At 40.8% G+C, this 23,444-nt stretch overlaps 2 protein-coding genes across 5 annotated transcripts; one reads left to right on the top strand and one right to left on the bottom strand.

Annotated features, from left to right (window-relative positions):
- Positions 1–983: 983 nt before the first annotated feature.
- On the bottom strand, positions 984–9,866 carry FAM216A (family with sequence similarity 216 member A). 2 transcript variants are annotated; one of them, XM_038575051.1, is made up of 7 exons: positions 9,492–9,866; positions 7,817–7,857; positions 4,601–4,722; positions 3,379–3,508; positions 3,117–3,300; positions 2,491–2,573; positions 984–1,349 (listed from the first exon to the last, which is right to left on the bottom strand). In XM_038575051.1, the coding sequence occupies exons 1-7, from the start codon at positions 9,581–9,583 to the stop codon at positions 1,237–1,239; spliced, it is 765 nt and encodes a 254-aa protein (XP_038430979.1). In that variant the 5' UTR covers positions 9,584–9,866; the 3' UTR covers positions 984–1,236. The 2 variants fall into 2 exon arrangements, with proteins under 2 accessions (XP_038430979.1, XP_038430981.1); XM_038575053.1 differs by having other exon boundaries at positions 7,823–7,857; positions 9,492–9,805.
- GPN3 (GPN-loop GTPase 3) lies at positions 9,786–22,701 on the top strand. Of its 3 annotated transcripts, none has more exons than XM_038575049.1 (8): positions 9,786–10,356; positions 11,423–11,531; positions 17,503–17,670; positions 18,734–18,858; positions 20,347–20,462; positions 20,586–20,682; positions 21,416–21,544; positions 22,105–22,701. In XM_038575049.1, the coding sequence occupies exons 2-8, from the start codon at positions 11,441–11,443 to the stop codon at positions 22,165–22,167; spliced, it is 789 nt and encodes a 262-aa protein (XP_038430977.1). In that variant the 5' UTR covers positions 9,786–10,356; positions 11,423–11,440; the 3' UTR covers positions 22,168–22,701. The 3 variants fall into 3 exon arrangements, with proteins under 3 accessions (XP_038430977.1, XP_038430976.1, XP_038430978.1); XM_038575048.1 differs by having other exon boundaries at positions 9,789–10,396; XM_038575050.1 differs by lacking the exon at positions 9,786–10,356 and adding an exon at positions 10,666–10,802.
- The last annotated feature ends 743 nt before the right edge of the window (positions 22,702–23,444 follow it).

Raw genomic sequence — 23,444 nt, 5'->3', positions numbered from 1 at the left:
ACTGCACCTAAGCATTAAAGTGATGAGGTAGATGGGATGACCTTTTGGGGCTTTCTCAGTTCTTAGAGTGTTCTGAGTCATAATGTTGGGCTCAGAACATTTGATTTTCTAAAGAATTTACTACATTGATATATTAGCAATAATTCCTCAAACTGTTGCTTTAAATTGCCCTATTCCTATATTTCAAGTTTTAACTGTGTGTGTGTGTGTGTGTGTGTGTATTTATTTATTTATTTATTTATTTATTTATTTATTTATTTATGATAGTCACAGAGAGAGAGAGAGAGGGAGAGACACAGGCAGAGGGAGAAGCAGGATCCATGCACCAGGAGCCTGACGTGGGATTCGATCCCGGATCTCCAGGATCGCACGCCCTGGGCCAAAGGCAGGCGCCAAACCGCTGCGCCACCCTGGGATCCCTATATATATATTTTTTTTCTTAAACCAACGTTTAGAAAGGAAGCACACTGGAGTGAATGTATAATGTAAAGAATCTCACTACAATTACTCCCAACTTATTCTAGTTTGAGAATCCAAGTGTTTTGACAATTTTCATAAAATAGGGCAAACTGATATTTCCATTTTTAAGTTGTATTCAAGCAGAAAATATTAAGCACCTTTTTTGCAAGTCTCTATCAAATGTTATTCTGTATCAGGCTATTTCGGAGCTTTCCTTAGCCCAATCAAGAAAATACTTGAGGGGGGGATGCCTGGGTGGCTCAGTGGGTTAGCACCGCCTTCAGCCCAGGGTGTGATCCTGGGGACCCCGGATCGAGTCCCGCATCGGGCTCCCTGCATGGAGCCTGCTTCTCCCTCTGCCTGTGTCTCTGCCTCTTTCTCTCTCTCTGTCTCTCATGAATAAATAAATAAAATCTTAAAAAAAAAAAAAATACTTGATGGGATTCTCATGTTTTTGTTTTAGGACTTACTGTAAGCAGAAAAAGAATTACACAATTTGACAGATTTAAAGAAAAATAATTCCATTTTAAGTGACAAGAAAATTTTTAATTGTGCCTAGCTAGAAATACAAGCATATATTACACATAACTTTTATTACACAAATATCGTTAGTACATGGAACTACATCAAACCAATTACACTGTTGCAAACGTTTCTGAACAAACTAAAATTACTTAATGACTTCATGGTGAATAACAATACTATCCTAAAAAGAGAGGACACAATTCACAACCCCTTCCCCCCTTTGGCACCTCATCAATTCACAAGACTGTCAGGTCACATCAGATGTTCTCCTTGTTCTTCAATTGACATTGACTGCATACATTTATTTAGTAAATCTTCTTCCTTTTTTTCTTCATTCATGTATGATTCAGAATCATTTGTAGAAACTGAAAGAAAAAAGAGTTTATAATGTCTGTTTTGGAAATAAAGCTGTATTTCGTCCTGAAAATTGAGATTTGTATATAAGAACAAACTACAAATTGACCTTCCTTAGTAATAAGCCTTTCACAAAAACAAATGGCCTGCAATTTTCAAAACTTAACTGCTTCCCCCCCTTCCCCCAAATCTCTTTTTTAAAATAGGATACCCAGTAAGTATTGTATTCAAGCCAAGTTATTGTACAGCAAATTCTGTTACTAAGTCCTATTTTGTCTTCACTTGTCAAAATCTTTTGGTTACTGAAAAGTTACAGCTTCAGCATGCTCTCACTAAGCATTAAGTTCCTACTCATCTTTCTCCTCTCAGGGACCACAGGGACTTTCTCCCTACCTGGGTTTCCTCCAGCTATTATTTTTGGACCCAGACTTACTTTTTCTTCTGCCATTTCTCTCATTTCTTGGACTGTCACACATCAGTGGGATGGGAGTTCAGAAGGCCTAAATTCCTTACTTCCTACCTACTTTCCTACTTACTGTAGGAACAACTTTCCCAGGAAATTGTTTAACTTCCACTTAATCCTTTTCACTTTTATCAATTCTGAGGAATACTTCTGAGCTTTCTGTCTTCCCCTTTTGCCTTTTTCATGTGGTATTCTGCACTTGTGGTAGGAACCTTTTGCTGATCCTTACCAACTGGATTTGTCTGAGTTGCTCCACAAAATTTTGATAATCTCACTTGGTTGGCTTGTCTCCACTGGTTTGTTGAACATTAAAATTATACAGGTGATAGAGACCTTCATAAACTATGCCACCATACAAAATATGTTGTCCATCCAAAAAAGGCACTATCATGAAAGTGCTATGGCTTGAAAAAGTCATGTTTGTGGCTCTGGATTCTAACAAATTCACTCTGTTAAGTCTTTGACTTTGATATTATAAATGCCTTTGTTTACAAGTACCTTGAATCTTATTCCCCTGAGCAGTATGTTCTTTTAAGTGAAAGCAGAAACTATTTCATAGTCATTTTATTTGGAGAATTAAAAGCAAATCACATTAAGTTTTTTAAAGTCTTCTGTAATAGAAATGAAACTATATTGGGTTTTTTTAAGCAGATCTTTCAAAATGCATACTTTAAAAATTCCACATTTACCTGATTGCATGAACAGTCTGCTTGGTTTTCTAAAAATCTTCAGTGATTTACATCTTGTTTTAGATACATATCCAGTTTTTAAACTGTAAGAAAGAGGAGCATCTTAATTGGAACCAGCAAAATCAACAGCTGTCTAATGCATGTGGAGGACCATATAAATTCTTTTTATTAAGCTCAGTATCACCAAAAAGACCCTCTCACTCTCCCATGACTTACTAACCCTGAAACAGGGTTATAGTGTTATAGTGCAGGTTGAATAATCAGGCTTCTTTTTTTTCTTAATTCCTTTTTGTTTATAGTATTCCCCTGTGTAGAAGCAACCATATGCTCCTTTTGGAAGTGTATTATTTTGAATTTAAGTGGGAATTACTGAAAAGGGCAGTCTTGCCTATCACTAGCTGATTAAAGAAATTTTTACAGTTCCACAAAATACATCCTAAAAGGAGTGGCATAACCCAGTCCAGTCAGATCAGTAAAGACACCATACAATCCTTTGGTGGCTTTTGGTCTAGTCCATTCTGAATTTAACAAAATGAACATATCAGGGAATGACTTGTAATCTCACTTAGCTGTCCTTCAAATAAAATTGGGGTCTATTTTCCTCCTTTAAACAATAAGAAACAGACCCTTCTCTGTTTCTCACTGGTCGCCAAAGGGAATGCTGTAGGATCATTTCAGGTGCACGTGCCACTGCAGTGTTAGAAGGCCCCGAGTCCACTCTCTCCAGTTGGTGTCGCCATGTGGTACAGGGGTAATGCTGCTTCTGTGAGTAGCGAGAACTGAGGCGGCTCCTGTGATGAGTGAGGATACCTGTTGTACAGATAACCTCTGTTAGAAGACCCTCTTGTTTCTTGCGAGAACTAGTGAGAACTACAAAGGTGCACCTGCCTGGCTTTTGTGAGCTGTGCTGGATCACATACATGTACTGCCTCTTCATTAACGTCCGCAGATAGTTGGCATTGTAGATCTTAGCAATGCTGCACAGGTAATGCTTCTGGCCTGTCGTGAGGTCTGGATGCTAAAAGACAAATAAGGCTTATAGGCACTGGAGAACAAGAAGTTGGCAATATTCCTTATCTGAAAGGATGAATGTTCAGGAGAACTGTACCATCTGTACATTTTGCTTATTTCAATTCAATTATGCTAATCTGACCAAAAAGAGAAAGAAATGGCCATTTAAACAGCACAAGTAACTCCGCCTGCCATTTCCATTCAAGTGGTTCAGATACCCAGTGAGGTGTGAGAACCACTGCCCTAGAAGAATAGGGAAAGTAAGGATATGCTATTCTGTCAGTGAGTCTGAGTTCCCATGTGCCTCTCAAGGAGTGTAGGCATCTTGCCTCCTAAAGACAATTTTTGAGGTATCTTGTGGTATCTAAAGCAATTCAATACTTTACTTAGTCTTAAACTAAGGAAACAGTCTTTTCTAGCACCAGAAGAATAACTGTCTGTGTTGAAGACTGAGGGATAGTCTATTGGTCTTTGGTAAAAATTTTAACTAAGATTTTCACTTGCTAATTTTAGAAGGTAACATCATTTAAAATGCAAAACCCACTATCTATGAATGTGTGTATACACACATAGGATTTACTGAACTGAATAGGTAATAAGTTCAGAGAAAATTCAAAATGTTGGTCAGAAAAATTGACCAATGTGCACAGATCTTTTGTAACCTTCATTTGCACTGCTCTCACAAGGATACTTCTGGCAGTTATGACCTTTAATGGGTAATAAGAGGTTCAAGAGTTGTGAAATGCCGATTACCACTTTCTTTTTTTTGCTTGCTTCTAATTGTGCAGTCTTTCAGTGGAATCTATGAGTTTGGGTTTCCATCTCTAGAATGTAACTTTCCATAGCTTCCTGAGTAAAGGTACATTAGATCTCAAGTATCATAAAGCCCTAAAAGAACTTATGATAAGGAATATATAATGATAAAATCCTTGTATTCATTTCATGAGTTTAATCAGCAGATATTTATAGACTCCTAGACCATATGCTGAATGTACCTTGTCTTCTGAAATGCCTTACCCTCTAAGTAGCTTATCTTCAATAAGAAGTTCAGCTCAGAATACAAAGACTTTGGTATTCAAAGTATTGGTATTTAGCATACCTTTAGAAAGGACGCATCTGTCATTGATTTAGGGATGTGAATTGCTTGAATTTGAGGAGTTTTCCACAATTCTTGCAGCCTGGCTATGTGTGTGTTCACTTTGTGTTCATCTTTGATTCCATCTGTAGGCAAGAACATTATTATGTGAATTTCATGAGCAAACATCAGCTCAACAAGTTATTAATATCTATATTATTTACATGTCTGTGATTATCCTGGAGCAGTAGTATGAGTCATTCTATTAAATTTGAAATATCACTGTGTGATATGCCATTTGGTTTTAGAGCATACAAAACTCTTAAATATTTATAAACATTTATTATATATATATATCATTACATATAGACTACATTATTTTGAACTCAGCTGAGAGGCAAACTGTTGACAGTAACTTGTTTTTGTTTGCTTACTGTAGGTCAAGCCATATTAAACAAGAATATACATGCAGAACTTGCACTGTAAAGACAATATTTTATCATTCATTTGACTTTATAGTATTAAATTCAAGACAGAATAATAGGATAACACAAATTTTATACTTTTAATGAGGCAATTTTAAAAGGAGGGGCTTTACAGAATTCTAAAACTTATTTTTACACAATTTCAGTTATTTCAATGTTTTTAATACTGATGTGGGTAGATTAAAAGAATAGTCTTTAAATAAAAATTGAGACATATCTAGAAGAATGAAACTAGTTTTCAGTTTCAGACATATTGAGACCAGTAACTTGATTTAAGGCATAACCTTCAGTAGCAGTTTGGGGAAAAACAGTATCTGGTGAAATTTAACCAGGAAATAATTCTTTATAACACTTACCTTCTTCCTACCCACTCCCTCCCTCCCTCCCTCCAACCAGTAGTGTGCTTTCTATCACTACAGTTAGTATCCCTATAGATTATTTTGCATTTTCTGGAGTTTAATATAAGTGGAAACATACAGTATATATTTTGTGTATATCTGGCTTCTTTCACTCAACATAATTATACTGAAATCCATCAAGGTGTGATATGTAACAATAACTCAATCCTTTTTATTGTTGGGATTATATTCCAGTGCGTATATATCTATGTACATATGTACAAGGACGCACAATTTGATCATCCATTCACCTGTTGATGCACATCTGGGTTGTTTCCAGTTTTAGGCTAGTACAAATAAAGCTGGCAATACAGATTTTTAAGTTAAAAGTTTGTATTTAGTAAGTCGAATTAAATAAGCACAATTTTGTTTCAGTACTGACAACAAAGGCCACAATTTTACATATTAAACTTTATTTCTTCAAGATTTTAACAAATTGGAGAGTTGATGCAGATAAGTGTTATATTTGCCTTACTGAAGGACTAACTAGTTTGCCAACAAATGGAAAATCATCTGGAAATTATGTTATTATGACCCTTGAGATATAATTTGGAATCTATAATAAAAGTATATATATTTTTAAAATCCTTTTTCAAGTCATAAATGTGAGGTAATTATCTAAAAATATACATTTTGCATCCCTGCTAATCAATATTTCTGGGACGCATATTGTATATTGCCTGGACTAAAATTTAACTTTTCAAAAGCTGGATAGTATTTCTTTACAGAAAATGATAACATTTAAAAGTAATAGTTAGGGGCACCTGGGTAGCTTAGTCAGTTAAGCAGCTTTTGATTTTGGGTCAGGTCATGATCTTAGGATCGTGAGCTGGATCCCACGACCTTGTGTTGGGCTTCACACTCAGTGGTGAGTCAGCTTGAGATTCTTTCTTCCTCTGCTCCTCCCCCGCCCCCATCAAATAAACCATTTTTTAAAATGAAAATATTAATTAAAGAGAAACACTCAATTAAAAAATGGGCAAAGGATTTGAATAGACTTTGCATGTCTCCAAGGAAGATACACAAATCTCCAAGAAGCATATGAAAAGATGCTCATTATCACTACTCATTAGGGAAATAAAAATAACAATGAAGTACCATTTCATACTTCTAAGGATAACTATCATTTAAAAAAATGAAAACAAGTGTTTAGCTAGCATGTGGGGAAATTGGGACCTTGTGCATTGCTGATGAGAATGTAAAATGGTGCAGCTGCTATGGAAACAGTGTGGTGGGGATCCCTAGGTGGCGCAGCGGTTTAGCGCCTGCCTTTGGCCCAGGGCGTGATCCTGGAGAGCCGGGATCAAATCCCACATCAGACTCCCGGTGCATGGAGCCTGCTTCTCCCTCTGCCTAAGTCTCTGCCTCTCTCTCTCTCTCTGTGTGTGACTATCATAAATAAATAAAAATTAAAAAAAAAAAAAAAAGGAAACAGTGTGGTGATTCTTCAAAAAATTAGAATAATTGCCATATGATCCAGCAATTCCATTTTAAAACAACCACTTTATTTGTATGTATATATGCATTTTTATGTATGTATATACATATAGATATGTGTCTGTATGTTTTTCTCAGGTACCTGTAAGGACTACAAATTTTCCAAGGAAAAGTTAAGTGAATCCAAGTTTATATATCACTGAATTGAAATAGCTCCCTGCCCCCAAAAAACTTAGAAGTTTCTGGGGGTTTGTCTTCCTTACTTGATTCCAGCAGCTCTATCCTTTATTTAAAATGAGAGGAAAAAGAGCAGCACTGAGAAATATTTTATGCTCTTTGAAGTTGTTCAAGTTAGAATTTTTCCCTTCAATATGTGTATAAACCCCAGGCTATACTCTGTTTTTCAAACATCAGTTATAAACAAAGTTATTTTCAGATTCATTGCTATTTTGAAGTACTTTTTAAAAAATGCTTGATGTAAAAAAAATAATAAAAAAATAAAATAAATAATAAAAAATTTAAAATAAAAATGCTTGATGTAAAATATCTCAACAAGAGAAAAAGAACCTGCTGAATTGTTCTTTGAAAAATCTTAAAGACTGGGACACCTGGGTGGCTCAGTGGTTGGGCGTCTGCCTTCGGCCCAGGGCATGATCCTGGAGTCCCAGGATCGAGTCCCACATCGGGCTCCCTGCATGGAGCCTGCTTCTCTCTCTGCCTCTGTCTCTGCCTCTCTCTGTGTGTGTCTCTCTTGAATGAATAAATCAAATCTTTAAAAAAAAAATCTTAAAAGACTTAAGTTCACCAGGATGCTAATAAAGTCTGTTTTTAAAACTCCACTGTGTTTGTAGTTACAGCAAAATTAGCATCTCTGAACCATATTATTTGTGGGTATTACCTGCTTTATATTCTCTACTTACCAATACCTTTGGAATTGTGATAATAAGAATGTCCAGCTGATCTGTTGAGGAAAAAAAGGACTTAAATAATATGCAATAATGGACAGCATTATAAGAATTAACAAAAGTATTTTAAATGAAAAAAGACAGTATTGCCTATGCTTTTTACTTTTCATGTTTCCATTAGATGGAGTATTTTGCAAATTTTCTCCTGTAATCCTGGTTATAGCCTAATGGCTCCAGGCTTTTTAAAAGTGAGTTATATGAGGTTTTTACCATACAAGAAGGGATTTACCTTAAGCCAGGTTTGGTTTTACTTTTATAGCCTCTTAATCTAATTCCTACATTGAGCTCAATAAAGTAGTTTGCGTCTCTGTGTTATCTGTGGTATTTTCTTGCTCACTTTATTTTTAATAAAGTAACCTGGATATGGAAAAGACTATCTTGTTCTTTACTGTATGTAACTAAGGTGTACTGGAACTGATAAATTGATCTGGAATGTTTTCATTTTTGACAAGTTCTTTTTTTCTTTTCTCAAATTAAGACAAAACACCCTTGCTTCCTGCTTCCTTAAATTTATTCAATGTCCAAGTGTCCATCGATACTAGGATCCAGCACTTTGTCAAGCACTGTAATGAACAGCAAAGACAAGAGTCTTTTAAGTCTTTGATGGGTGCCTGGGTGGCTCAGATGGTTAGTGGGTGATCCTTGATTTGGGCTCAGGTCCTGATCTCGGTGGTCCTGCTTGGGGCTCCACACTCAGACTTGAGGAGTCTGCTTGAGGATTCTCCCTCTCCCTTTGCCCCTCCCCTCTGCACGCACCCACTCTCTCTAAGACAAATAAATCATTTTTAAGAAGCCTTCAAACACTATATATATGTTTCATTCCCTATATATATTTCATATACATGATGTATATATGTATACATTTATGTATATACACATTCCATATGTATGAGTGTGTGGTGTGTGTGTGTGTGTGTGTGTATATACACACACACATATAAATAAATGGTCATGGGTGCAGCAGGAGCCATGACTGTGTGCTTTTGGAAAGGTACACCCTGAAGCTCTTTCAGGTAATAACTGATGGAAGGGATGAGAAGGTACTGAAGACTAATTGTCTTCAGCATCCAGGAACTATACTAAAAGAGCCTTCTCAAAATAAAATGGATTTATGAAGAAAAACTTCAGTGGGAAGAAAACATCAAGATCAACGTACCCGTAATATTCATAATTATCTGTCTCATCGTCATTATGAATCCCCTGGACATAAAAGTGGCCAACGTGACACCCACAGAACTGGTTTATTGACTTGGAAAGCCTCGTTCGAACCTGTTTCTGCCGTGCCCCCCAACCCCCTCTTTCTGTAGAGATCCTGTGGCCAGACGGCATTTTCCAGCAGGTTTCGCAGCGCCCCCTCGGGGCAGAAAGACGCACGCAGGCAACTGTCGCAGTCCCGGCGTTTAGTCATTGCACCAACGCTCGGCCTTACCTCACAGGCCCTTCCCGTAAACAGCGAGGCGGCTTCCATGTGTGCCACCCCGGCCACAACAGAGCTTCCCCCTTCCTCTCAGTTCAGCGCACTGGGGGGTCAGGCCACGGGAGCAGCCGGCTCCCACCCCCTCCTCCGCCGGGGACCACGACCTGGGCCGGTCGGCGTCCTCCCTCACCCCTCAGGGCCCCTCAGCCTCACCCGCCGCCGCCACCCTCGGTCCCGGCCACTGCGGTTGGGTCCGCGGAAGAGCCGCATGCCGTCCAGTCGGGCACCGGACACTGGCCGGGCATCTCCGCCCCGGCGCCCGGACCTCGAGCGGTGTGCGGAAGCAGCCTCCCCCTCTCCCCTCCCCCGGCAGCACGCGTGCGTCAGGCCGGGCGCTATTGGGGGTGCACCCGCGGACGCCGGATTCTAGCCCCCGCCGAGGCGCTCCGGGCACTGCCCGAACGGCTTCGGGAGAGCGGGGAGGGCAGAGACCAGACGCTGGAATTAGAGAGGGGAGGGGCAGGAACTCTCTAGAGGGTTGCGCGCTTGCACGTTTTGTGGAGGGGATGAGTCCTCTTCCACGGGAAGGAAACATACACGCCCTCTAAAACAGGAGGTGCCTTCCACCTCAGGATTCCCGGCCCTCTAACAGCTTTGCAAACGTTGGGTGTCGCCAGATAGGTGAGACGTTCGTACGCGAACCGAGGACCGAAGTCCGCGGCGCAGGGATGCGGAGTGCGAGCCGTTAGCCGTTATCTCCAAGGCAACCAAGCTTCTCCAGCGTCCCAACCGCCGATTTCCGCCACTACCTCCGCGCACACTCTAACCGCTGCCCGGTCCGCCCCGCCCACGCCGAAGTTTCCCGAGAACGGGTTTCACACGAGATTTGATCTGCGGGACGCTCCGTAGCCAGGGATGTAACAACGCAGGGCGCAAAAGGACTGTGGGTTGCTATTGGTGGTCACGTGGTGTTCCCGGAAGTCAGTGAGCGCCGCGCGAAGGCTGAAGGGAGCGGGCCGGTCGGGCTCCGTGAGGCGTGGCGGGCCCAGCCCGGCCCCAGGAGCGCCGGCATGCCTCGGTACGCGCAGCTGGTCATGGGCCCGGCAGGAAGCGGGAAGGTGAGGCTTTGGCGTTAGAACAGGAGAAAAGTCGGAGCTCGTGGGAGGCAGGGGGGCTGTGGTCCTGACGGAGGGACCGGCGGGTGCGTGCACGCGGACCCTTCGGCAGAGCGCTGCTGCAGTCTGGGCTTCGTCGCTCTTTGTTGCGATTTTGAAAGTGGGGAAAATAACAGTGGTGGCTAATGCTTAGAGTATACTTATGCCCCAGATACTGCGTTTAAACTCCTAACTTATTTCCAGAACAACGTTGTAGGATAGGTCTTGTTCTCATTTTTACGGATGGGAATTTTACAGAAAATGAGACACGGAAAGGTTAAGTTCTTTTCCCAAGATCACGCGGCTGGAATTTGAATCCAGTTGTGTGTAATCCCAGAATCCGCTCCTGTCTCGCTCATAGAAAGTTCAGGTGAGGTCTCATTAAGTCAGTTTCTCAGAGCTTGAAACATGGACTTCTGGTCTTTGAGGCGATTTTAGGAGGTACATGGCCTAACATTAGTGAACATTGGATCGTATATTGATTGAGCCCCATGTTGGGTGTAGAGAAAACCAGGGGTAAGGCTCCTGGCTGATTCATTTGGTGGAATGTGAGTCTTGATTGAGGTCAGTAAATTCTAGAGATCATAAATTGAGAAAATTACTCCCTTTTCAATTCTTTCAGTTTGCATTGAAGTGAAATTGTCAGTTTGACACCTGTGTATCTTTAATACTTTCTTTTTTTATGTTTGAGCCCCATGTTGGGTGTAGAGATTCCTTAAAAATAAAGTCTCTAGAAAAAAGAAGAGAAAAGTAGAGAAGCGCTTTCACTAAAGTTACTCTTGAGTCTCAGCCAGGTCTGGATCTACAGCCCAGTCAGATGTCCTGACTGCCAGCCTAGTACCTGTTTTCAGTCGGCTTTTTGATCAATGAAGGCATAATTTTGGCCTCAGTGGACACCGACCAAGGGATATAGGGTATCCATTTTGGGGGTGCAGGGGTAGCACTACACTGCCTATTGCTTTGACCCCATGATGCCTTGTGACATTACAGAGCACCTACTGTGCCACTATGGTCCAACACTGTGAAGCCCTCAATCGGTCTGTCCAAGTTGTGAACCTAGATCCTGCAGCAGAACACTTCAACTACTCCGTGATGGCTGGTGAGTCCTGAACAGAGCCTTCCCCCTCCTTCAGGAAAAATGAGGGGGTGGAGAGGCCATGAGTGCTGGCTGCTTGGTACAGAAGGTGAAAACTTAATTATTATAGTCTGCTCCCCTGCTTCATGATGAAATGTGTGACATTATCCTTTCTTCGTCTTAGTTTAAGAATTGAGTATCTTCCCTCATACCTCTTTTCTGTCCTTTTTTTCCCCACTTTTGTAAAATATTTTATTTATTCATTCATGAGAGGCAGAGACAAAGGTCCTCCATCCCAGGACCCTGGGATCACCCCCTGAGCCTAAGGCAGACGCTCAACCACCGAGCCACCCAGGCATCCCCCCTTCTGTCCTTCCATGCTTAGCCTGCTGTGGTGAATCGGGTTTACTGCAGGTCATAGTATTAGCGAGCAGCTTAACTGTTTGTTTGTTTTTAATTCTTTTAGAGGCGCCTCCTACCCTCTCTCTTGGGAAAAAAATTTAAAAAGAATTTTTTTAAATTTATGTTTCTTTAGAGGGAAAATCTTTTTTTTTTTTTAAGATTATATTTATTTATTCATGAGAATACACAGAGAGGAGAGAGAGAGAGAGAGAGAGAGGCAGAGACACAGGCAGAGGGAAAAGCAGGCTCCATGCAGGGAGCCTGACATGGGACTCGATCCCAGGTCTCCAGGATCATGCCCCGAGCTGTAGGCGACGCTAAACCGCTGAGCCACCAGGGCTGCCTGAGAGAGAGAATCTTAAGCAGGCTCCATGCCCTCCATGCCCAGTGTGGAGCCCAACATGGGGCTTGGTCTCAGAATGGTGAGGTCATACATAACCTGAGCCAAAATCAAGAGTTGGACACTTAACTGACTGAGCCACACAGGTGCCCCTAAAGTAAAATTCTTTCAATTTATTCATTCAGATGTCTTTTGAACACTTACTTTATGCCAGATGCCAAGGTTCTAGCAGAGAACAAGGCAGACATTATCCTTTCATTCATGGACCTTTTAGTGAGGAGATAAGCAAAATGATAAACATTAAAGATTGTGATAATGACTCCAAGTAGTCAATGAGAATGAATAACCTGGAGGTTGCTTTAGAAAGGGTAGTCACAGGAGGGAAGATTTGGGCCCAGACCCGAAGATAGTAATGGGCTTACCAAGCTGGGGAGTAGCCTTCCAAGATGAGGGAAATCAGGTCAATACATAGCCTAGAGATAGGAAGGGGTTTGGTATGTTCCAGAAAAAGCAAAAATATCAATGAGCTAGAGCATAATCAGTGAAGGAAAGTAGTGGGTAGGTGCTAGAAGGACATGAGAAGTTTGAGTTCTATTCTGTTTTCTTAGTCCATTTGAGCTGCCTTAACAAAATACCACAGACAGGGCAACTTGTAAACAACAGAAATATATTTTTTCATGGTTCTGGAGGTTGGAAATCCCAAGATCAGGGTGCCAGCATAGTCAGGTCTGGCGCGATCTCTTTTTTTATTTTATTTTATTTTATTTTATTTTATTTTATTTTATTTTATTTTATTTATTTTTATTTTTATTTTTATTTTATTTTATTTTTTAATTTTTTTTTTATTTTTTATTTTACTTTTAGGATTTTGCTTATTTGCTCATGAGAAACAGAGAGAGGCAGAGATGGCCAGAGGGAGAAGCAGGCTCCCTGAGGGGAGTCCGATGCGGGATTCAATCCCAGGACCTTGGGATCACGCCCTGAGCCAAAAGCAGACACTCAACCACTGAGCTACCCACTTGCTCCTGGGGCCTCTTATTAGAGCAATAATCTCATTCATGAGGAACCACCCTCGTGACCTAATTGGCTCCCAAAGGCACCACCTCCTAATATTATCACCTTGAGCATTAGCTTTTCAACATAGGAATTTTAAGGGGACACCAGCATTCAACATGTAGCATCTGTCAACAGTGGAATGTCATTAGGATTTAAAGCAGAGGAGAGGGTTGACATCTGATACACATTTTTAAAGATAACTGGCTCTCAGGTGAAAAATGGACACTAGGGAGTCAAGAATAGAAGCAGGGATGAGCAGGATGGCTATTGCAGATGTCTAAGTGGCTTGGACTAATGTAGTCATGGTAGAGATGTAAAGAAGCAGATTCAGTATATACTTTGCAAGTAGAATTAGCATTTTCTGGGAGAGTGAACCAGAACCATTTCGTAGGAAAGGGAGAGATCATCAAGGGTGACTCTTAGATACCTGACTTGAACTGCTTGAGTTACTGAAGAGAGTATATGATACCATCTATTGGAAAGGAAGACAAGTCTATTTAGGTTTGGGGCAATTCTCTTTGCACTTAGTAAGCTTGAGACATCTGATAGATATCTAAGAGGTGATGTCAAGGAACCAATTGGATATAATAGAGACTTAGGGATAAAGGCTGGTTTGAAGGTATAAATTTTCAAGTCAAAAAATAAAAATAAATTTTCAAGTCAGAAACATATAGACAGAACATAAAGTTCCAGGACTGGATGAGATCCTTTGGGGAAGAAGGAAGGATGGTTAGAGAAAAGAACCCAAGACCAAGCCAGCTTCAAAGTTGTCTACTCTTCAGAGGTCTAGAGTAGGAGGTGGAGTCAGTAAGGTGGGAGAAAGCCAGGAGGAGAGACTGTTTCAGGAAAAATACTTGTGCTTGGTTATTTCAGATATGGCTGTGAAGTTATGAAAGATGAGGATAGAGTAGTGGCCATTAGGTGTGGAGACATGGAGATGGAGATGACTTGCCCCACAGTTCCGGTGGAGTGTTTTGAAGAGTGGCCTGAAGGTGATGCAGTGTCGGTGCAAGAGATGAAGTTTCATTGTGAAAGGAGCAGAGAAGAGGGGTGAGAATTGGAGCGGATAGAGGGTCAAGGGAGGTTGCTTTTTTTTTTTTTTTAATACAAATTTTTAAAAAGATTTTATTCATGAGAGACACAGAAAGACAGGCAGAGACATAGGCAGAGGGAGAAACAGACTCCCTGTGAGGAACCTGATACAGGATTCCATCCCAGGACTCCAGGATCACAACCTGAGCGGAAGGCAGATGCTCAACCACTGAACCGCCCAGGCGTCCCAGGAGGTTGTGTTTTAACATTGGAGGTGCTAACTGGAACGGACTTGATTGCTGAACAGAACAATCCAGTAGAAACAAACTGAAAATGCCAACCAGTGGGAATAACTTCAAGAATGGGAAAGGGGAAGAGGATCCCAAACAACTGGAAGATTTTGCCTTCACTAGGAGTGGGATGCTTTTTTTTCTTAAAGATTTTATTTTTGAGTAATCTCTACACCCAGCGTAGGGCTTGAACTCACAACCCCGAGATCAAGAGTTGCACACTCCACTGACTGAGCCACCAGGTGCCCCAGGAGTGGGATGCTCCTTCTGTTGTAACCAAAAGGAAGGCGGAGTGGAAGACACCATGTAATACTGGTGGTGGGAATATGGGAAATTCTTTTTTGTCGGCTTCTGATTTCTGTTAATGACACGTGTGCCATCAGGACAGGAGAGTGGCAAGAAGTGGGTGTGAGGTACAAAACAGTTATCTTCATAAGGAAAAGGGATTTAGGGCTCCTGGGTGGCTCAGTCAGCTAAGCGTCTTGACTTTTGATTTTGAGTCAGGCTAAGATCTCAGGGTTGTGCCGCCGAGCCCTGTGTTAGGCTCTGCAGTGAGTGTAGAGCCTGCTTAAAATTCTCCCGTCTCCTTCTGCCCCTCAAAAAAAAAAAAAAAAAAAAAAAAAAAGGCTTTGCATTTCTTTGGGATCATTTGCACCCAACAGAAAGCACTCAAGCCAGCTTATGTAAAGGGGGGATATTTTTTTTTTTTTTTTTTTTTTTAGAAGGAATCAGGGATCTCTCACAAAACCCAAGAGCAAGGCTTTATGAGAGACTAGAACCCAGAACAAAAACTAACAAACTGAAGGTGGCTTTCTCGGTCTCTGCCTTTTTTCTCTCTTACCAGCTTTCTCAGCTTCTGGAAGCCCAGTAAGTAAGGTGCCACCAACTTCAGGTTCATATCACTTTCAGGTCCAGGTGTCTTAATGACTGACTTATGTCCTTGAGTCATCCTTTTAGAAGACCCAGTTTTGTTGTCCCAACTTGAGTCAGATGTTTATCACTCAGGGAGAGGAAGTGCATAGGAAGTACATATCCACATAAATGTGGCTATGAATGAGGCAGTGCTCTGTGAACAGAGATGGTAGATTTGTGCACAAACGTAAAAAGCCTATGGTAGAAAGTTATAAATACAGATTTCCAAAATTAATAATAAAGGTAAACTATGCAAATACCAGAATTTTTAAGCCCCTGCTGTAGGTGATATAGCTACATTACCTCATAGAGCCTTTATCCTTCTACCCCAGGATATATGATTTGTCTCCCATTTTACAAATAAGGAAAGTGAGGTATGGAAAGGTTAAATAGCTTCCCTGAGGTCACCATGCTAAGAAACATCAATTGATTTTTTTGGTTTGGTTTTAATTATTTTGGAATACATAGTGTATATTGACATGGTTTAAAATGCAAAAGGTACAGAAAAGCGTACAGTAAAATATCTCCCTCTCAGGTCTGTGTTCCGGTAATTGGCTCCCCTCCCTGGAGACAGCCAGTTTTGCCAGTTTCTAAGGTGTCTTTCCATAGAGAGTTTATGGATATAAAATCAGATATATGTATTATTGTGTATATGTAGTGAACCTTTGTCTTATTGTTGCTGTTGTTCACACAAATGATGGCTTTTTTTTTTTAATTTTATTTATTTATGATAGGCACACAGTGAGAGAGAGAGAGGCAGAGACATAGGCAGAAGGGAGAAGCAGGCTCCATGCACCGGGAGCCCAACGTGGGATTTGATCCCGGGTCTCCAGGATCGCTCCCTGGGCCAAAGGCAGGCGCTAAACCACTGTGCCACCCAGGGATCCCCATGATGGCATTTTTTACACAGAATTCTGCACCTTGCATTTTTCATTTAAAAGTATACCTAGGATGTGGTGCCAGGGTGGTTCAGTCAGTTAAATGTCCAACTCTTGGTTTCAACTCAGGTCATGATCTCAGGGTTGTGAGATCGAGCCCTGGGTTGGGCTCCATACTCAGCACAGAGTCTGCTTGAAAGTCTCTGCCTCTCTCTCTGCCCCTTCCCCCTGTTCATGTGCACGCACACCAACCCTCTCTCAAATTAATGAATTAAAGTATACTTGAGAGATTATATCACACCCATATTTAAAGAGTTTTTTTGGGGGATCCCTGGGTGACTCAGCGGTTCAGCACCTGCCTTTGGCCCAGGGCATGATCCTGGAAACCTGGGGTCAAGTCCTGCGTTGGAGGACTGCATGGAGCCTGCTTCTCCCTCTGCCTGTGTCTTTGCCTCTCTTTCTTTCTCTATGTCTATCATGAATAAATAAATAAATCTTTAAAAAAAAAGAGAGCTTCTCCTTTTTATGGCTACGTAGGGTTCCATTGTCTGGCTGTTTAATAATTTAATTGGTTCCTACAAACTGCTACAGTGAATAATCATGTACAGAAATAGTTTCACACATGTGTTTTATTTTTATTTATTTATTTTTATTTATTCATGAGAGACAGAGGCAGAGACATAGGCAGAGAGAGAAGCAGGCTTCTCATAGGGAGCCTGATACGGGACTCAATCCCCGGACTGGGATCACGTCCTGACCCAAAGGCAGACACTCAACTGCTGAGCCACCCAGGCATCCCACACATGTGTTTTTATATAATTGTTAACTATTGGGGATCCCTGGGTGGCTCAGCAGTTTGGCGCCTGCCTTCAGCCCAATGAGTGATCCTGGAGTCCCAGGATCGAGTCCCACGTCGGGCTCCCTGCATGGAGCCTGCTTCTCCCTCTGCCTATGTCTGCCTCTGTCTCTCTCTCTCTCATGAATAAATAAATAAAATCTTAAAAAAAATAAATTGTTAACTATCACTAATGAGGACAACAGTTTTTGAATGGCTGTTCTTAGATCCTGGGCCCCATCTTTTGCAGATATTCGGGAACTGATTGAGGTGGATGATGTCATGGAGGATGACTCTCTCCGCTTTGGTCCCAATGGAGGATTGGTATTTTGCATGGAGTACTTTGCCAATAATTTTGACTGGCTAGAGAACTGCCTTGGCCATGTAGAGGATGACTACATCCTTTTTGACTGTCCAGGTAAGTCAGTAATTTGAATATGACATTTTCTTAGAAGTTGTACTAGTTCTGTCCTCAGTGAGAGAAAGTGGATTGAGCCTTGTAGCTCTTAACTAGATTGCAGTGAGGCCCAAAGCTCTTATCTATTGGCTTTGAGTTTACTGAGTGCTTAGTTTGTGTGCTGAGAATACCATAGAGACCCCAGCAGCTGTGGTCTTTGCCCTCATGGAGCTCACAGTCTCATGGAGTCGGCAGCACAGTGAGTGTGCTAGACAGAATGAACAAAATCTCCTAGGTGATTATTTAATACTGATTTGTGATAGGTGCTCCACAGGAGTAGCACCAACCATCATCATATAGCAAGAAGATTAGGAGGCTTCTGACCAAGTATGTAAGCTGGGCTGGGGGGTGAAGGTGAGAGAGACCATACCATGGTCCAGGCAGAGGCACAACATGCCAGGAGCCTCAAGGCAGGAAGGAATGAGGTGGGTTTGGGACACCAAGAAGTCCAGGGTAGCCGAAGTACTGAAAACCCAGGGGAAGTTCATGAGGTGAGGCTGATAGGGGACAGATCACACACAACTCCTTAAGCCAAATTGTGAGTTTTAGACTTGAGTCTGACCTGTGATCATTTGTGGTTCTCACTTAATTTTCCTTGCTTTTATTTTACTTTATTTTTATATTTTTGTTTTGAGAGAGCACATGCACGCACACAAGAGAGAATCGTTAGCAGGTTCCGTTCCTAGTGTAGATCCCAACGCGGGGCTTAATTTTACAACCCTGAGATCATGACCTGGGCCTAAATCAAGAGTCGGACGCTTAACTGGCTGAGCCACCCAGGTACCACCCCCCCACTTTTTTTTTTTTTTAAAGAGAAAGTATTTTCCCTTGCTTTTAATTGAACCCACAGAAAAGCACATACATCCTAAGCATACAGCTTGATGAATATTCCCAAAAAACACACATCTTTGTAGCACTCAATTTTGACTCCCCTTTTTTAACCATCTTGTGGGAAATTTTTTTACATGTAGTTTGATGACTATATATTTCCTGTTTATATTAATCTTGTCATGTTCTTTTGTAGGTCAGATTGAGTTGTATACGCACCTGCCTGTGATGAAACAGCTGGTCCAACAGCTGGAACAGTGGGAGTTCCGAGTCTGTGGAGTTTTTCTTGTTGATTCTCAGTTCATGGTGGAGTCGTTCAAGGTTTGAAGATCCGTCTTGTCTATTTTTTAGTTGTGGGTACAAGCAGATGACAGTCTCCTTTAAGCACTCTGTGATTTCAATACTCTGGACATTTCACAAACTACATTCCAGAATAATTTAGTATTATCCTTTGTTATTCAGTTATTTTAATGACCTATTTTTTTTTTTAATGACCTATTTTTAACTCAAAAATGATAAGTTATGATATCGTATAGATTTGGGGGAGCTACTTAACAAAGAAAAATGAGGCAGATGCACATTTCATGTCTGTTTTTTTGTTTTTGTTTTGTTTTTAAGATTTTATTCATGAGAGACACGAGAGAGAGGAACAGAGAGAGAAACAGACTCCATGCAGGGAGACCGATGTGGGACTCGATCCCGGGACTCCAGGATCATGCTCTGGGTCAAAGGCAGATGCTCAACCGCTGAGCCACCCAGGTGTCCCTCGTGTCTGTTTTTAATTCTTCGAGAGCCTCTTGTCTAATTTATGAACTATATTTTCCATTAATTGCTCTTAAGAATATTCAATCAGAAAAGAGGTTAAGATACCATCTAGGGCGCCTAGGTGGCTCAGTGGTTGAGCATCTGCCTTCAGCTCAGGTTGTGATCTCGGGTTCCTGGGATCAAGTCCCACATTGGGCTCCCCAAAGGGAAGCTTACTTCTTCCTCTGCCTATGTCTCTGCTTCTATCTGTGTCTCTCATGAATAAATAAAATATTTTAAAAAAAAAAAAATACCATCTGGGGATCCCTGGGTGGCATAGCGGTTTAGCGCCTGCCTTTGGCCCAGGGCGCGATCCTGGAGACCCGGGATCGAGTCCCATGTCAGGCTCCCGGTGCATGGAGCCTGCTTCTCCCTCTGCCTCTGTCTTTGCCTCTCTCTCATCTCTCTCTGTGTGACTATCATAAATTAAAAAAATTTTAAAAAAATTACCATCTAAACTGAGATTTGTGATCACTGTAATTTTTTGAGTGAGGGGAAGGGCAGGGGGAAAGGGAGAAAAAGAATCTTAAGCAGGCTTCATGCCCAGCATGGAGCCCGGTGTGGGGCTTCATCTCAAAACCCTGAGATCACGACCTGAACTGAAATCAAGAGTTGGCCACTTAACCGACTGAGCCACCCAGGTGCCCCTGCGCCCCCCCCCCCCAGACCTTTTTAAAGATTTTATTTGAAAAAAAAAAAAAAATTTTTATTTGTAAGTAATCTCTACACCCAACATGGGGCTCGAACTTACAACCCAGAGATGAAGAGTCACATGTTCTTCCAACCAAGCCAGGCTGGTACCCCATGATCACTATAAATTGAATCTACCTCTTCCCTCCTTATTCTCACCTTTGGAAACCAAGTGTCAACCATCCGATTAGTCTTTTCTTTAGGATGAGCATTTCTTTTACTTTGTTCAGCAAAGAGCAAACATCTCTCTTTTATGTGGAGACCAGCAAATTTTGTTGGCAACAGCTCATCTTCCCTTTTCTGTTCCTCCTCCAGTTTATTTCTGGCATCTTGGCAGCCCTGAGTGCTATGATCTCCCTAGAAATTCCACAAGTTAACATCATGACAAAAATGGATCTGCTTAGCAAGAAAGCCAAAAAGGAAATTGAAAAGTGAGTTCACTTCTTCCATTATCATCAGATCTTAATTGCAGAGACGTGAGGTTCTATTAGTCTACAAATCTAGTTTTTTTATTTATTCTTCATTTTATTCATTAGTCTTTCTCATTTTCAAAGATTTTTAGACCCAGACATGTATTCTTTATTAGACGATTCTGCAAGTGACTTAAGAAGCAAAAAATTCAAAAAATTGACTAAAGCTATATGTGGAATGGTAAGTTTTTGAAGTTTTTTTAAATGACCTGGTCAGCTGTTAACCATAGCCAGTGAGTGGCCACCGTTATGGAAAGCACAGTCCTATTTCCTCACAAAGGGGAGGTGGGTAGGGGGCAGGCTGTGGGCAGGCCAGTCAGTAGTTTAATTTAAAAGTAGTTATTAGGGATCCCTGGGTGGCGCAGCGGTTTGGCGCGCCTGCCTTTGGCCCAGGGCGCGATCCTGGAAACCCGGGATCGAATCCCACGTCGGGCTCCTGGTGCGTGGAGCCTGCTTCTCCCTCTGCCTGTGTCTCTGCCTCTCTCTATCTGTGTGTGACTATCATAAATAAACAAAAATTTTAAAAAAAAAAAAAAATAAATAAAAAAAAAAAAAAAAAAAAAAAATAAAAAAATAAAAGTAGTTATTAGTGGTAGCTGTAATAAGTTAACTGTCATGTCTATTGTTCCATACCATTTGGGGAGTTCAGAACTGTCTGTGCCCTTTTGAAATTTATGACGGTTGCTGAATTCAGAGAAGTATCTATGAAACAGTAAGTGTCTAGTTAAGTAATAAGTTAATGAGTGTTCTGGGAGGTCAGAGGTCAGGCAAATCAATGATGATTTGTCCCTCCTCCCCCCACACACAAATGTTTTTAATCAGAAGTATAAATGGTTGTAGACTAAAATATAAGTTGAAGATTAAGTATTTTGTACAGCTTCTGAATGACCCTTTATGAAATTCCCAACTTGTAGATTGATGACTATAGCATGGTTCGATTTTTGCCTTATGATCAGTCAGATGAAGAAAGCATGAATATTGTGTTACAGCATATTGATTTTGCCATTCAGTATGGAGAAGACTTAGAATTCAAAGAACCAAAGGTAAATTTTTTGATTATTGACTTTTGATAATAATGTTTGCCAGCACTTACTGGCCTCCTGCATAATCCCAGCAACTCCTCAGATTTTTATCTTAGCAGCAGTAGAAACCTGGGCTTTTCAAGAGGAGGTCTGAAATTGACATCTGTGCTCAACAAGTAGTACCAGTTTTACTCTACCCTTTATTGAGGCACTATAAACCAGCTTCTTTGTCCTCAGGGTATGTGCAAAACGGAGATGAAATCCGGTTGAAATTAGGATGCCCTCACATATGTCAGTGAGAAGCCTGATGGTAGTTGTCGTAGGCCACTACCTCAGCAAATTAGCTGAGAGTCAGCAAGCGTAAACTCAAGTACAAATGCTTCCAGTGAGATAGAAGTATTTTTCATTTACCATGTAGCTGGAAAAAGTTCTATCAGTCATGCCTTTTGTCACTGTAAAAGACCTACAATGCAGCTGGGCATTATCTACTGGTAGAGTATTACTTGGAAAATATGTAAGCACCTACTAGATCTGATTTACAGGAAATGAATATTTTCTGCTTTGTGTTTCTTTTGTGTCAGGAACATGAAGATGAATCTTCTTCTATGTTTGATGAATATTTTCAAGGACACCAAAATGAATGAAGAATTTTTCAGAGTAACTATACCTGAAACACTTTCAATTGAACCAAGACATTCTTCTTTTCAAAAGATGCAATACTAGAAAGCTACTTATTTAATGAAAAAGGCAATACTTGGCTCTTTATCAGCAGCATGCCTAAATCAAGTTGTAATTATTCTGAAATGGCTGGTGTTTCAAGTGGAATCTTTTAGTAGTATTTTTACAGCATCAATTTAGATTTTAAATGTTGAAATTGAAATGAATGCACATAGATTTGCATATAATATAAATGAGCATCTGTGGTACAGTTAGGACTCAGTCTACCTTTATTTTTCCTGTTTGATTTTTGTTATTTTTGAGGGTTTTTTTGGAGAGGCAGGAATTATTATAACAATATACACATGTGTGTCCAAAGGAAAAAATCTAGGATATAGTTAAGACCATTGCTTATTTGTATGTCTGAATTTTCCTATATTTGAAAATGTATCATTTGTGTAATTAAATGAAAATTAACTTTTAAAAAACATATGTATATAAATAAAATAAATATAAAAATAGTGCTAACTTTTCATTACACTCCTGTTTTTTAGTCAGAATCTGAAATACTCATCCAGGGCAAATTTTTGAATGACTAAATTTGCCCAACTGTCAAAATGTAGCCAGTGATTTCTTTAAAAATGCAATTGTGTCTGAGCATTTAAAAATTTATACTTTCCTGGGTAATAATAGCAGATGCACAAAAAAGGCAAAAGACATTTTTTTCTTCTTAAAGAAAAGAATTGCACCTTGATTGAATTGTTTATTTTCAGTAGCATTGGGTATGAAAGCAATGGGGAGTGTCTAGTCCATCTGTGATGGGCTAGGCCCTGTTAAGAAAAGCAGAATCTAATTTATTGAGTTCTGCCAGACCTTGTGCTAAGAAACATTTTACATAATCTCTTTCATTTAATCCTCATTACAGCCCAGTCTTCCTTGGCTATTTGGGCCTGGATCTTCCAGCTGATACAAATTAAACCCTTACAGAAAACTGGAAACAGGTTAAATTTTTCATCATTCTTGGGCTAGGTAGCAGGAGTACACCTGCAGTGTCACGTTTGATCCATTTTAACTAAAGATGCCCCATGTGTGAAGAACCACAGCTATCAGTGGTAACTTGTGTCTGGGAGGTTAGGCCAGGGGCATAAGTCAAGTATTTGCATCCTAGTCCATCAAGGTGAGCTATTGTACGGTGGAGAGGTACGGCCAGCAGGAGAGAACTTGAATGGGCATCATGGGAATGTGCTGTCCTGTGTCAGGACTC

The sequence above is a fragment of the Canis lupus genome, chromosome 26, assembly GCF_011100685.1.
Source record: "Canis lupus familiaris isolate Mischka breed German Shepherd chromosome 26, alternate assembly UU_Cfam_GSD_1.0, whole genome shotgun sequence".
NCBI classification, from domain to species: domain Eukaryota; kingdom Metazoa; phylum Chordata; class Mammalia; order Carnivora; family Canidae; genus Canis; species Canis lupus.
The sequence above is the reverse complement of the archived record's forward strand: the minus strand, read 5'-3'. Positions and strand labels throughout refer to the sequence as shown.

Excerpts from the sequence above, each read along its gene's own strand:
- GPN3 (XM_038575048.1), top strand. The coding sequence starts at position 10,349 with ATGCCTCGGTACGCGCAGCTGGTCATGGGCCCGGCAGGAAGCGGGAAG. Across the intron at positions 10,397-11,422 it reads GCCCGGCAGGAAGCGGGAAG|AGCACCTACTGTGCCACTAT; the intron begins GTGAGGCTTTGG and ends GTGACATTACAG. Across the intron at positions 20,463-20,585 it reads GCCAAAAAGGAAATTGAAAA|ATTTTTAGACCCAGACATGT; the intron begins GTGAGTTCACTT and ends TCATTTTCAAAG.
- FAM216A (XM_038575051.1), bottom strand. The coding sequence starts at position 9,583 with ATGCCCGGCCAGTGTCCGGTGCCCGACTGGACGGCATGCGGCTCTTCC. Across the intron at positions 3,509-4,600 it reads CAGATGCGTCCTTTCTAAAG|CATCCAGACCTCACGACAGG; the intron begins GTATGCTAAATA and ends TTTGTCTTTTAG. Across the intron at positions 3,301-3,378 it reads GCACAGCTCACAAAAGCCAG|GTATCCTCACTCATCACAGG; the intron begins GCAGGTGCACCT and ends TCTGTACAACAG.